Source organism: Oncorhynchus masou, chromosome 21, assembly GCF_036934945.1.
Source record: "Oncorhynchus masou masou isolate Uvic2021 chromosome 21, UVic_Omas_1.1, whole genome shotgun sequence".
NCBI classification, from domain to species: domain Eukaryota; kingdom Metazoa; phylum Chordata; class Actinopteri; order Salmoniformes; family Salmonidae; genus Oncorhynchus; species Oncorhynchus masou.
This window is the reverse complement of record NC_088232.1, coordinates 31,967,495-31,981,170: the sequence shown is the minus strand read 5'-3', so window position 1 is coordinate 31,981,170 and position 13,676 is coordinate 31,967,495. Positions and strand designations below refer to the sequence as shown.

Below are 13,676 nucleotides of genomic sequence, written 5' to 3'. Positions count from 1 at the left end.
TTATGAAGGTACTGTATGTAAAGACAAAACGGGGACGAGGGTTATATTTGAGTTTCACTGTGGCAGGATTACAGGGTGTAATATGGGTTGTTGTGACTGCTGAAGGGTTTTTCCTTTATTGTGTCTTACATGGTGCATAGATTGCTTTTCTTCAAGATGACAGAAGAGCATAACCTCCTGTCCAACCACATCCTCTCAGTCTTAGCCGACAACAATTGTAATCTCCTTTGCTCTAGATGATCTTTCTTTGTGTTTATATATTATATATATTTTTTTTATCTTGATTACTCCCCATGATCCTCCTGTTTGGCCTCCTTCCTCTCTTCCCCTGACAGAAAAAAATAACATCTGGAGGGGCCAGACAAGTTATATAAACCGCAATCACTTTCATTATACTAAAATAACAAAAGGAGCTGAGGATTTGCTCTTTTTGTATTAAACGATGATAACAAGGAGTTAAAACGTAATATTAATATTAGTAATCCTTTGAGTCTTCTGTGGTGAGCGCATAAACTCTAGGAATTAAAGACACTGGCAAGTGCCAAGGTAAAAAAATACTTGGGATAAGAAGCAAAGACTGAAGCCATGAATTTTAATGTCATTCTAATTACAGTGATGGATGTGCTTTTTATTGTTCCTGAGGGAAAACATTCAGAGGTAGTAAATCCCTTTGTTTTTGACTTTGCCTGATCAACAATATCTGTGCTATTTATTTGACTCTTACATACAGTACCAGGCAAAAGTTTGGACACCTACTCATTCAAGGGTTATTTATTTATACTATTTTCTACATTGTAGAATAATAGTGAAGACATCAAAACTATGAAATAACACACATGGAATCATATAGTAACCAAAAAAGTGGTGAACAAATCCAAATATATTTGTCAGGCATAGGTGTACAGGTGGCAGGGAAGTCAGGCGCAGGAGAGTCAAACAGAGTGTAAAATGGAGTCTTTTCATAAAGTCCACGTAACATGCTCCATAACACTAAAAGGTACATACATAAACAAACACGGGTACGAGGACCCGACGCGCACCTATACAACATAAAACTACACTGACAATAAAACAATCTCTGACAAAGACTTGAGGGGAAACAGAGGGTTAAATACACAACAGGTAATGAATGGGATTGAAAACAGGTGTGTGGGAAGACAAGACAAAACCAATGGAAAATGAAAAATGGATCAATGATGGCTAGAAGACCGGTGACGTCGAACGCCGAGCACCGCCCGAACAAGGAGAGGCAACGACTTCGGAAGAAGTCGTGACAATATTTTATATTTGAGATTCTTCAAAGTAGCCACCCTTTGCCTTGATGACAGCTTTGCATATTCTTGGCATTCTCTCAACCAGCTTCATGAGGTAGTCACCTGGTATGCATTTCAATTAACAGGTGTGCCTTCTCAAAAGTTAATTTGTGGAATTTCTTTCCTTAATGTGTCTGAGCCAGTCAGTTGTGCTGTGACAACGTAGGGTTGCTATTCAGACGATAGCCCTATTTGGTAAAAGACCAAGTCCATATTGTGGCGAGAACAGCTCAAATAAGCAAAGAGAAACGACAGTCCATCATTACTTTAAGAAGTGAAGGTCAGTCAATCCGAAAATGTCAAGAACTTTGAACGTTTCTTCAAGTGCAGACGCAAAAATCATCAAGCGCTATAATGAAACTGGGTCTCATGAGGACTGCCACAGGACAGGAAGACCCAGAGTTACCTCTGCTGCAGAGGATAAGTTCATTAGAGTTACCAGCCTCGGAAATTGCAGCCCAAATATATGCTTCACAGAGTTCAAGTAACAGACACATCTCAACATCAACTGTTCAGAGGAGATTGCATGAATCAGGCCTTCATGGTCGAATTTCTGCAAAGAAACCACTACTAAAGGACACCAATAAGAACAAGAGACTTGCTTGTGCCAAGAAATGAGCAATGGACATTAGACCGGTGGAAATCTGTCATTTGGTCTGATGAGTCCAAATTTGAGAATTTTGGTTCCAACCGCAGTAGTGTCTTTGTGAGACACAGAGTAGGTGAACGGATGATCTCCGCATGTGTGGTTCCCACCGTGAAACATGGAAGAGGAGGTGTGGGGGTGCTTTGCTGGTGACACTGTCAGTGATTTATTTAACCAGCATGGCTATCACAGCCTTCTGCAGCGATACGCTATCCCACTTAGTCCCACTATCATTTGTTTTTCAACGGGACAATGACCCAACACACCTCCAGGCTGTGTAAGAGCTATTTTACCAAGAAGGAGAGTGATGGCGTGCTGCATCAGATGACCTGGTCTCCACAATCACCCGACCTCAACCCAATTAAGATGGTTTGGGATGAGTTGGCCTGCTTTTCCTTCACTCTGCGGTCCAACTCATCCCAAACCATCTCGATTGGGTTGTGCTCAGTATATGTGGGAACTCCTTCAAGACTGTTGGAAAAGCATTCCAGGTGAAGCTGGTTGAGAGAATGCCAAGAGTATGCAAAGGTTTCATCAAGGCAAAGGGTGGCTACTTTGAAGAACCTAAAATCTAAAATATATTTTGATTTGTTTAACACCTTTTTAAAACACTTTTTTGGTTACTACATGATTCCATGTGTTATTTCATAGTTTTTATGTCTTCACTATTATTCTACAATGTAGAAAATAGTAAAAAATAAAGAATAACCCTTGAATGAGTAGGTGTGTCCAAACGTTTGACTGGTACTGTATAGTAATAGTCTTGTCCTATGTGGCCTCTAAAAACAAGGGTTCCACCCCCACCATCTCATTATACCTAAAGGACTTGTTGTTTACTGATGACTGTTTTAAACATCAGCTGATCAGTGAAGATTTTCACGAGATGAAGCCATTTCCATCCTGTTTATGTCTTTGAAATAAATGTTGAGGGCAATAACAACACAATCTGCTATGAGTAGTGCTTTACTGACACTGTATGGAATCACCCCCTTTTACACGTCTACAACTCCCAACATCCTGATCCTTTTTGGCCTTATCACAATCCAAATCCCTGCGTCTCAGAGGTGGCTCTCAAACAACCCTGAACTATTGAGTTGATCTTGACCCCAGTGAACTGACTACGGTCCCTGTTTGTATACAGTAATGGGAATGGAAATCCCTTATCAATTACCACCCATCATAATACTTAGCTATACCTATCCATAACCCAATGAGCACAATATGATGAAAAGACGTCTTTCAACCAATTTTGCTCTCTGGGTGGGAAGGCAAAACAGGAAAAGAGAAGTTCAATGCAAAAATCAAGAATAACCCCTGCTATATGACAACCTATTATTTATCCCATGTCTGAATAATTCTGTGTATGTATTCTTGGATCAGGAAGCAGCTAACATTCATATTGTTGTGTCAAATAGACCATTGAACCAGTGGAGGCTGTTGGGGGGACGGCTCATAATAATGTCTGGAAGGGAGCCGATGGAATGGCATCAGACACCCATGTGTTTGATGTAGTTGATACCATGCTACTCCACTCCAGCCATTTCCACGAGCCCGTTCTCCCCAATTAAAGGCGCCACCAACCTCCTGTGCGCTGAACAGTTGGCTCGACACAAGAGAATACTGCTTATATAATTGATGCCGCCAGATGTTAGGGTTGTTGTTTGTGTTTCGTCATGGTATAGGTGTGTGTCTGGCTGTCGAGTGGGGTGGGAGCAATGAATGGGTGGAGAGGATGGATAGGTGGAGTTTGTCTTTTTCACGCCCACTCATTACACCAATTGGTCGAAAAGTGCAAACCCCGCCTATCCTAGTTGGAGCACACGCCCTCATCTTGTTGTGGTTATGCTTTGTTAGCCATTTACTGTTGTTAGCTAGCTAACTATCATTGGTTATCACTGGGAAAGACGCATCTAGCCATCTTTTTTGTATCTTAACAAATTGCCATACATACTATTGAAGATGAATAAGACAGCCGTTTGATTCGAAGGATATCCCTTCTCTCAATTCATAGGTAACTTTAAGTAACATAGCTAGCTAACGTTAGCTACTATAAGCACTGCAGTTTGCTAGCAATAATGGTAGTTAAATCTGGACATCTAGCGTTATTCGCCTGCTATCGGTAGCATCTAGCTAGTTAATGTTATTGCGAATTTCAAGTAATATTCACTAACCTTGTGTCTGACATTCGCTAAGTAGCGAGTTAGTTATCCCATCCCATTGATGAATGCAGCTAGCTTATATTATGTTTTATTGGTAACCTTGTTGCGCTAACGTTGCTAGCTAGCCATCATTGTTTACATTTGAGTCAAGGTTACTTCGTTTATACAACATCTACTGTAGCTATGCAATAATATTGGCCTGACTACGAACTTAGTCATATGCCACCACTAATGACACAGCCAGGCAGCCAGCAGTGGAAAACTTACCTAGCAAACCTGTTGACAACAATGCATAACCATATTTGGTAGGTTGAGGGAGTTTGTTCCATTTAATTCTGTGTTGTTTTTTTTACAAGACATTAGGCGTTTCATGGTATTCTACATTGTTTATCAATATTTTCATAATATACCTGGCATTGGTGTTTATTCAACTGCTGTCTTTGTATCGAGTAAATGTGATCTCCTGCAGCATTAATTTTATGGCAGACAAATGACTTAAGCTGCCTCTTAGATCTTTTTTAAAATTGATTTTACCTTTATTCAACTAGGCAAGTCAGTTAAGAACAAATTCTTATTTTCAATGACGGCCTAGGAACAGTGGGTTAACTGCCTGTTCAGGGGCAGAACGACAGATTTGTACCTTGTCAGGTCAGGGGTTTGAACTTGCAACCTTCCGGTTACTAGTCTAACGCTCTAACCACTAGGCTACCCTGCCACCCCATCTTAACAAATTGTCATACTTACTATTGAAGATGAATAAGACAGCAGTTTGATTCGAAGGATATCCCTTCTCTCAATCTTGTCCTATAGGATGACACGGAAGTATACTGCGGCTCCGGGGAGATGACCTGCACCCCCCTAGGGCATGGTCAGGATGGGGCCAGATGTGCCCCTGCTCAATGAATACAAGCAGGAGTTCTTCTGGAAGCGCTTCCCTCAGACGGTGCTGGGGGGTCCGCGCTTCAAGTTGGGCTACTGCGCCCCACCTTATGTCTATGTCAACCAGGTGGTCTTGTTCTTGACACCATGGCTGTTAGGTGGCATTGGCACACTGCTGTGCCAGCTGCAGCTGCTGGAGGAACTCCACGCTGCCATGCTCTCTGGTCTGTTCATGCTTGGGGCAGCAGTGGGTGTGCAGGCCCTGGCACTATACGCTGCCCGCAGGAATGCCATGGTGGAGCGGCTGGGAGTGCCCAACATCCTGGCTGATGAGGAGGAGGTGGAGTTCACCCACTGTGTAGGCCCAGAGACGGTGAGGTTCATCGCCCCGGGGAAGAGGTTTGGACTGAATGTGGTGCTTCACACCGTGCTGGCAGGGGCCCTCTGTGGCCTGGGGACATGGTATGTGCTCCTGGGGAGGTTGACTGCACTGTATGGCAGTGTGGGTGTAGCCTTGGTGGTATTTGTCCTGAGCTGGGTGACTCTGTGTACAGCGGAGTACTCCCTTATCGTCAACACGGCCACAGAGACGGCCACATTCCAGGCACAGGACACCTATGAGATCACCCCACTCACCCGGCCACTCTACATATTAGCTTTCATAGCTGTGGACCTAGCTGATCGGTAAGATAGAAATAACTAAATTGGCCTCAATGACTGTTCTGAAACTTGTTATGGATACATTTTCAGAGATTATTCATGACATTTTGTGACTCTTTGCTTCTTGTTTTTTCCCCATGCTGGTGTCCAGATTTACAGGTCCAGTGCCAGAGCTCCAGCTAACCAGTCAGGTGCTTCATGTGGTCTTCCTGGTCCTGCCCTTGCTGTGGGCGCTGGGTATGTTGTCACCACTGGACGCCCTCCTCCTTTGGGGCATGGAACAGGCTCTGGTGTTCGGTTTGGGCGGCTCTCCCATGTCCAGTAACCTTAGGTATATTTTCCTTGCTACATCAGTTGTTTTTGTCAACATTTACTTTGTCAACACATAGTTACATCTGATTATACTTGCCACTGATTAGGTTCCCTGAGATCTTTACCATATGCCTGTTTCCTTGGCATGGTTGAACTTGAGCAGCTCTTCTCTGACTCTCTGTGTTCTCTCTGTCCTTCCTACAGATTGCTGGGGATGTTCGCCATGTCTGTATGTGTTACTGTTTGTACCTTCTTCATCCCGTCCACCTTGGGTGTAGTCCTCTTCTCGATGGCCATGGGGTTTCTGCTTAGTTTGGATCTCAGCCAGTTTGGGACTTATTGTGGAGGAGGGTCCAGGGGAGCCTGTGGTGATAGTGGATGGCATAGGGGGGCATCACCTGCCCCTCCCAGCTTGTTTGGCTGGCGGCTGGGCTGCAGTGAGCTGCTGCTCTACCTGGGGCTGCTGCTGGGGGTCATGACTGAGGCAGGACTCTTACATCACTTCCTCAGTCCCTCCCAGACCCAGAACTTGGCCAGGGTTTCTCAAGATGCTGTCAGCTACCTCCTCATCACCCTTTTCATCGTCTGCTGGGCTCTCCGAGAGATCCAGGGAGCCTATGTTTTTGGAGGAGTGTTCCTCAACCCCCTGTACCCAAGAGGAATGGCCAATGTCCGGGTGTTCAAGCAGCGGAGCAGGGGTCTCCACATGGCTGGGGCTATCAGGAGGGTGCTGCTCAATCTGGGTGAGCTCATGTTTTTAATTTAGAGCTTGCCCTGTCATTACTGTAAAACTATACATGCATCTTATTACTTTGTTTTACTTCGCAGTGTCTCCCTTTGCAATGGTTGCTTTCCTGGCTCTGGATGGCTCTGTTCAGCAGCTCCACACAGCCTCTCTCAGCGTGGGATTCACCCGGGCCTTCAGAGTGGTACACATGGATTCTCTTATGTAGAACCTGAGCATGTTTATCAATGAGAGATTTGCTTTCCAGTGACCTCATGACCATTTAATCCTCAGACTGTTATTAATATGATTTAGGCCGTGATGATTGAGTCGTGGGTCTCTGTGTTGTGCAGGTGTGGCAGAGCTCTGAAGATGCCCTGCTCCAGATGGTGGTGGTGGTGTCAGTGAGGCTGGCTGCAGGGGACACCAGACTGCCTGGGTGGGACAGCCTGGGCACAGGGGTCCAGCTCCTTCTAGTAATAACACATTCCATGACTTCTGGCATAGAGCTAGTTAGGCATGACATTTAGTAAGGTCACAGGTTACACATTGTCATGCTTAAGTCATTGATTCATTGTCTAGTTGTTGTTGTTTTCCCCAGAATGTTTTTCTCCACTGAAAACAAAATCAAAGCAGTACTACTGAGTCATGGTTCAATCACACTCTTTACGCCCCTCTTTGCCCTACCCAGGTGGGCCTGCTGAGTGATAGGCTGCTCCAGTTCCTGTCCAAGCTGAAGTTTGCCCTGGCCGTGCTGGTGACCTCCTGGACAGAGAAGAAACAGCGGCGCCAGTCGGCCGGGACCCTCCTGGTCCTGAATGCCTCCCTGTGTCCTCTGCTGCTCTCTGTGTTGGTCCTATCAGCCATGCTCTCTGCTCCTTTGCTGCCCCTCTTCACCCTGCCCATCTTTCTGGTGGGCTTCCCCAGGCCTCAGCGCAGTTGGCCTGGGCCCGTGGGCACCGCCTGCCCCTGTCCAGACTCCATCTACTACCAGCAGATGAGTGGGAGCCTGGCCTGTGCTCTGAGGAGCGCCTTTGCCAGGGGATCACTTGGTTAGTGGGTCTCACTCTTTAGTTTTCTCCCTCTTACTTTCTCTCTCTTTTTCTTCTTGAAGGTGTTTCCCAATCATTGGTGCAGTTAAAGTGTTTTGATATAACTGTTTAATCATTTCTAGACGGCTTTGTGTGTGAAAATAATGTTGCTGATACAAGATTTAATCTATGCCGTTGTTCAAAAAAATGGACATACGTTGGTGTTCTGTTTTTACTGCTAGTGGTTGGGAAATCCTTTTCCCAACAGTAGGGTAAAAGAGTAAACTGAAAAAACCGCTCAGTCGCTCAGTAGAGCCGCCCGGTATAATGCAAGCTTGCAGGATCCAGTTGTGCTTCCTGTGAAGTGATCCGAACAAAATCACTCTTATCTGTGACAATTACGTCAATGTTTCCACACCGTTAACCTCGTAATACTCTTAACCTGACTGGAGCTACTTTCAAAGACATTGTTCGGGGCTCTATTTTCTGTCAGGAAGGGGGCAAGGAAAAAACAGCAAGTACAAGCTTCATTATTTATGGGTTGACAACTCAAAAGAGACAAACTGCTACAGGGATGTCATCACTCCATCTTATTGTTTTCTTGGCTAGCTGGGGGTGCCTGAGCTGTGATGTATAATTTAGGCTAAGCGCTTGTTGGGTCTTGATACACACAGTAGAAAGAGGAGGGTTTGGAGTGTAGTGTTCTCTTTTTTTCCTTTACCCCCTCTGTGACATTGTGGGCTGCGCATCAGTGAGCGGGAGTGGAAAACGCACGGCGTGTCACTTCCCATCATGAGGCGGCGTCTGACTATTCCGAGACGTCGCTATGGGATATGACATTATCCTTGAGCCATGAGAACACTAGTCAAACTTGAAACAAAGCAACTGTCGCTCTGCCACTACCATTTCACAAAAAAACATCTGTCCTTTCTCCCCTCTGTTAACCAAAAACGAAAGGCCCCCTCGTACAAAGTCCACAACCATAAGAAGAATGAATATTTAGAGACTAGTGGAACGTCCAGGGCAGAGAAGAAATTCAATATTTAGATCTCTGTGCAGTCAGGCGGTTTCAACTGTATCATGACCTTCCTGTACAACTGAAATAGTAAGCATCAACCTGCAGCTCATCCGGCAGCCAAGTTATCCACAGAGTCAGCCGAGAGACTCACTACTGATGCTAAATGAAAGGGCTGTGTGACCAGGAGGCACTCGTCTATGTTGTATGTCTATGATGTATGGACTCCAAGCTTTATCATCTCCAGACCACAGAGGACATCATCTCTCTGACTGCATGACCTATAATAATAAATTACCACTGGGATGACTGGGACCAAATCTAACACCACTCAAAGGCTGCGATGAGAATATGCTATGAATAGAGTCAGCCTTATCAAAAATCTTGGCTGGGGGTAAGTGTATGAAGAAGCTGATAGGCCTAAGCTTGTTTTCTTTCCTCCCCTCGTAAGGTGCTCTGACTCCTGGCTCCCACTTCCTGGGTCGCTTCCAGGACCGTGTGGTTTGGATCATGATTTTAGAGAGAGGATATGGCTACTGTACTGTCAACATCAAGGTAGTGGTTCTTTAAATGGTTGTTATTTGTTTGAATCACTCATTTGGGGTGAACATGCAGTGTAGACAACAGATTTGATGGTTGTTTTGTTTTAGGGTCTGGAGCTGCAGGAGACCTCGTGCCACACGGTGGAGGCTCGGAGGGTGGATGAGGTGTTTGAGGGGGCCTTTGAGCGCCCTGAGCGGCTTGGCCTCAACCAGGGGATAAACCTGCACTGGGGAAACGCCCTCACCCCATGTGCTGCCCTGCCTGTGCGCGTCTACTCCGACGCCCGCAATGTACTTTCGGGCATCATTGACTCGCATGACAACCTGAGGAAGCTCCAGGATGACTTCCTGAAGGCCCTGGTGTGGCTGCTGCTGAGGAATTGTGTCCAGAGACTAAAGGCATTTCCCTGGGGCACTGAGGAGGGGACAGGGGGCGGGGGCACGAAGTCTCAGTCCTCCCAGCTTGGCCAATCGACTGTCACCCAGCCTGCAGAGGCTATCATGGTGGAGTCCAACATCTCCTCTCTCAAGTTTAGACGGGACAGCTCCAGTTTGACCTCCTTTGGTGACTGGTCAGATGAGGATGACCTGTTTGGGCCTCAGCCGGCCAGGCGGACAGTGGCGTTGGTAAGTACGGAGGCCCAGCTGGGGGACACAGTGCTCCAGACAGGCCCCTCGCTACCAGGCTCTGTGGAGATGGACAGTCTGTTTGAGAACATGGCCCTCTCTGCCCTTCAGCCCTTGCAACCTCTGGGTTTGGGTCTGGGTCTGCCAGCTGTGGACAAAGGCAGGAACCCTGAAGTCCCCCCCACAAAGTCCTCCGGCACCTTGGCCCATGAAAACTTCAGTTGCCCCCACTCTGAGTTGTTCAGCCTGCCCCCTGGGTGGAGGACAGCCCCCTTGTTACCATTCCGGTTACAGCAGCTCAGGCCTTTGTTCCCTGAGGAGTGGTTTCGGTTCACTTTGGGAAGGTTGGCGCTGGCCGTTCAGGACGAGGCTTCGGAGGATGTGGCCAAATCCCTGAAGGAGGATGGGGGGCTGAGGGACCTCCATGCCCAGGTGGCCCTGTCATGCCTCATCTCCCTGGGGGCAGAGTCTGCCTTCACCAGCCCCAGCTATGTGTACAGGGTGTACAGTGGGGACGTGCCTTGGACAGAGGGGCTGAAGTGGCTCTCTGAAAACAAAGAACTTTACCAGCTTGCACTTAAGGCTTTCAGGTAAAGAGGGCAGGGGTGAAACATGGGTGTAGTTTGTGCCCAACTTAGAGAATCTAAAACTTGCAAACTGGATGTGTGTTATACATATTCAATGTTTATATCGAAAGCTTGTCCCTGTAACTCCTGATCTATTTGCTTTCAGGTACAGTTTCAAGCTTCTGTTTGATCAGGCGAGTTTGGGGCCCATGGAGAGTCTTGATGAGCTGTTCAGCACCCTGGAGGAGTATGAGAGGGACTGGTACATTGGCCTGGTGGCTGAGAAAGGCTGGCAGGACAGTGTCCTACAGGAGAAACCTTTTCTCTTCTCACTGGGCCATGACCTCACCATGGTAACCTTACTGACCACACTGTTTTTCTTGTTACTAAGTAACCCACTATGGTAACCTAACAAACACCTGTTCTTTGTTGGTAGCATGTATTAAGTGGTCCTGTCTTTGGCAGTGGTCAGTACAGTAAGTGACCCCTACCTGCTTGTCTCCTCTCTCCACAGGGAACTTACACAGGGCGGGTTCTGTCCCTGCAGGAGCAGCTGGTTCAGGTAGGCCATCTGAACGGGGAGGGGGTGCGTGGCCAGTGGGCTAACCTGTCCTGGGAGCTGCTCTACGCCACCAACGACGACGAGGAGCGCTACAGCATCCAGGCCCACCCCATCATGCTGAGAAACCTCACTGTCCAGGCAGCCGACCCCCCTCTGGGGTACCCCATCTACTCCTCTGTCCCCCTGCACCTCCCCTGCTTCTAACACCCAAACCTTGTCCTCTCCCTGGGACCTTCAGACTCCTCTGCTGGCCTCCTATAAACACCATGTCTCTGGTTTGCCCAGCTTTATCACTGGGTAGGCCCTATGTTGTGGCCTGTATGTGTAACCCGTCTATTTCACTAGGGTATCCTAGGAGGGCACCTATAAGGCAGATCCAAACAAATGGTTTCATTCATGCAGGAGCGACAGCACAATACTTATGTTCAAAATATTTACGTAACTTTTATCAAATGTGTGGTACTCGTTCATACAATGAAATGTGAGTGTTCTGGGAAAAATCTATATTTACAAGGGATACGTTTGTTCAGAAGTTTTTTTATCATTCACATACTCTTGAACAAAGAGTTATCACTTGTCAATGAAATGTTTTCTTTTTGTACTGTAACGTTAGTTGCAAATGTTTTTGTGGAGTTTGTTTTTATCCAACTTATCCGTTGTACTTAAAGTGATCAGATACAACCACCTTCCGCAGAAGAAGACCGCCAACACAGTGCTCCCAATTACATGATGAACTTATCTTACAAATGTTTTCCCTCAAATACTGCTCCCAAAGGCAAAAAGGGACAACAATTTCGCTTTTTCGAGGATGTGCCTTGGGTTGGACTTTGCAGTCTTTGTAATGTGGTTAGTAATTTTTGATGCCATCCTTTTGTTTACAGTTCTCTTGTTTACAGTTGAAGACAAAATTGTATTTGTCATGTTCTCCTGTACATACTGTTTTCATATACTGTGATTTGTGTATGGTGTGTAATTGTACATACATAAAATAGATTTTTTCCCCCCAAAGGAATCTGATAGTCTGTTTACTGGAGATTTATCAGTGCTATAGACATTCATTACAGATTTGTGGTTGGGCATTACCTAATTATTCTCCACCTTCCAAAAAAATCTATCTATGACTAATTAGAATTAAGTTAATTTTTCCGTCATCCCTATTCTTCTGCCTTATAAATAGCGCTGCCAGCCTTTTAAAGCTTCCTAAAATATTTTCACCTTCACCTAAATAGAAGAGGCAATTAACCCATTTCCATGTGGAGCACAAGCATTAGGAATGCAACAACATCATTGAAGTCCACTTCAGGAAGTCTTGGGGTTTGTTTCCTGCTCCCAAGCAAAAATTAAAGCAGGGGGCACCAGACCCCAAGGTCTATTTAAAAAATAGTCAGATGAAGCAGATGCTAAACTACAGGACTGTTTTGCTATCACAGTTCCGGGATTCTTCCCGATGACATTGAGGAATACACCACATCAGTCACTGGCTTTATCAATAAGTGCATTGAGGACGTCGTCCCAACAGTGACTGTACGTACATATCCCAACCAGAAGCCATGGATTGCAGGCAACATTCGCACTGACAAAAAGTGTAGAGCTGCCACTTTCAAGGTGCGGGACTCTAACCCGGAAGCTTACAAGAAATCCCGCTATGCCCTGCGACGAACCATCAAACAGATAAAGCGTCAATACAGGGCTAAGATTGAATCATACTACACCGGCTCCGACGCTCGTCGGATGTGGCAGGACTTGCAAACTATTACAGACTACAAAGGGAAGCACAGCCGCAAGCTGACCAGTGACACGAGCCGACCAGACGAGTTAAATCACTTCTATGCTCGCTTCGAGGCAATCAACACCGAGGCATGCATAAGAGCATCAGCTCTTCCGGACGACTGTGATCACGCTCTCCGTAGCTGACTTGAGTAAGATCTTTAAACAGGTCAACATTCACAAGGCTGCGGGGCCAGATGGATTACCAGGACGTGTGCTCCGGGCATGTGCTGACCAACTGGCAGGTGTCTTCACTGACATTTTCAACATGTCCCTGATTGAGTCTGTAATACCAACATGCTTCAAGCAGACCACCATAGTCCTTGTGCCCAAAAACACAAAGGCAACCTGCCTAAATGACTACAGACCCGTAGCACTCACGTCTGTAGCCATGAAGTGCTTTGAAAGGCTGGTCATGGCTCACATCAACATCATTATCCCAGAAACCCTAGACCCTCACCAATTTGCATACCACCCAAACAGACCACAGATGATGCAATTTCTATTGCACCACACTGCCCTTTCCCACCTGGACAAAAGGAAAACATATTTGAGAATGCTATTTATTGACTACAGCTCAGTGTTCAACACCATAGTACCCTCAAAGCTCATCACTAAGTTAAGGAACCTGGGACTAAACACCTCCCTCTGCAACTGGATCCTGGACTTCCTGACGGGCCACCCCCAGGTGGTGAATGTAGGTAGCAACACATCTGACACGCTGATCTTCAACACTGGAGCTCCCCAGGGGTGCATGCTCAGTCCACTCCTGTACTCTCTGTTCACCCACGACTGCATGGCCAGGCACGACTCCAACACCATCATTAAGTTTGCTGACGACACAACAGTTGTAGGCCTGATCACCGACAACGA

At 46.3% G+C, this 13,676-nt stretch overlaps 1 protein-coding gene across 2 annotated transcripts; it reads left to right on the top strand.

The window, feature by feature from the left end:
* The first annotated feature begins 3,787 nt into the window (after positions 1 to 3,787).
* Positions 3,788 to 12,067, top strand: LOC135508147 (pecanex-like protein 4). Of its 2 annotated transcripts, none has more exons than XM_064928138.1 (11): positions 3,788 to 3,970; positions 4,929 to 5,681; positions 5,809 to 5,988; positions 6,174 to 6,712; positions 6,798 to 6,898; positions 7,047 to 7,169; positions 7,385 to 7,745; positions 9,191 to 9,294; positions 9,390 to 10,498; positions 10,641 to 10,827; positions 10,989 to 12,067. In XM_064928138.1, exons 2-11 carry the CDS (start codon positions 4,984 to 4,986, stop codon positions 11,238 to 11,240), a joined length of 3,654 nt encoding a protein of 1,217 aa, XP_064784210.1. In that variant the 5' UTR covers positions 3,788 to 3,970; positions 4,929 to 4,983; the 3' UTR covers positions 11,241 to 12,067. The 2 variants fall into 2 exon arrangements, with proteins under 2 accessions (XP_064784210.1, XP_064784211.1); XM_064928139.1 differs by lacking the exon at positions 3,788 to 3,970 and adding an exon at positions 3,978 to 4,423.
* Positions 12,068 to 13,676: the final 1,609 nt, after the last annotated feature.

What these genes read in the sequence shown, in the direction of transcription:
- LOC135508147 (XM_064928138.1), top strand. Translation starts at nt 4,984, where the DNA reads ATGGTCAGGATGGGGCCAGATGTGCCCCTGCTCAATGAATACAAGCAG. An exon ending in GCTGTGGACCTAGCTGATCG is followed by an intron (nt 5,682 to 5,808) that starts GTAAGATAGAAA and finishes GCTGGTGTCCAG; the next exon opens with ATTTACAGGTCCAGTGCCAG. An exon ending in CTTTGCCAGGGGATCACTTG is followed by an intron (nt 7,746 to 9,190) that starts GTTAGTGGGTCT and finishes TCCCCTCGTAAG; the next exon opens with GTGCTCTGACTCCTGGCTCC.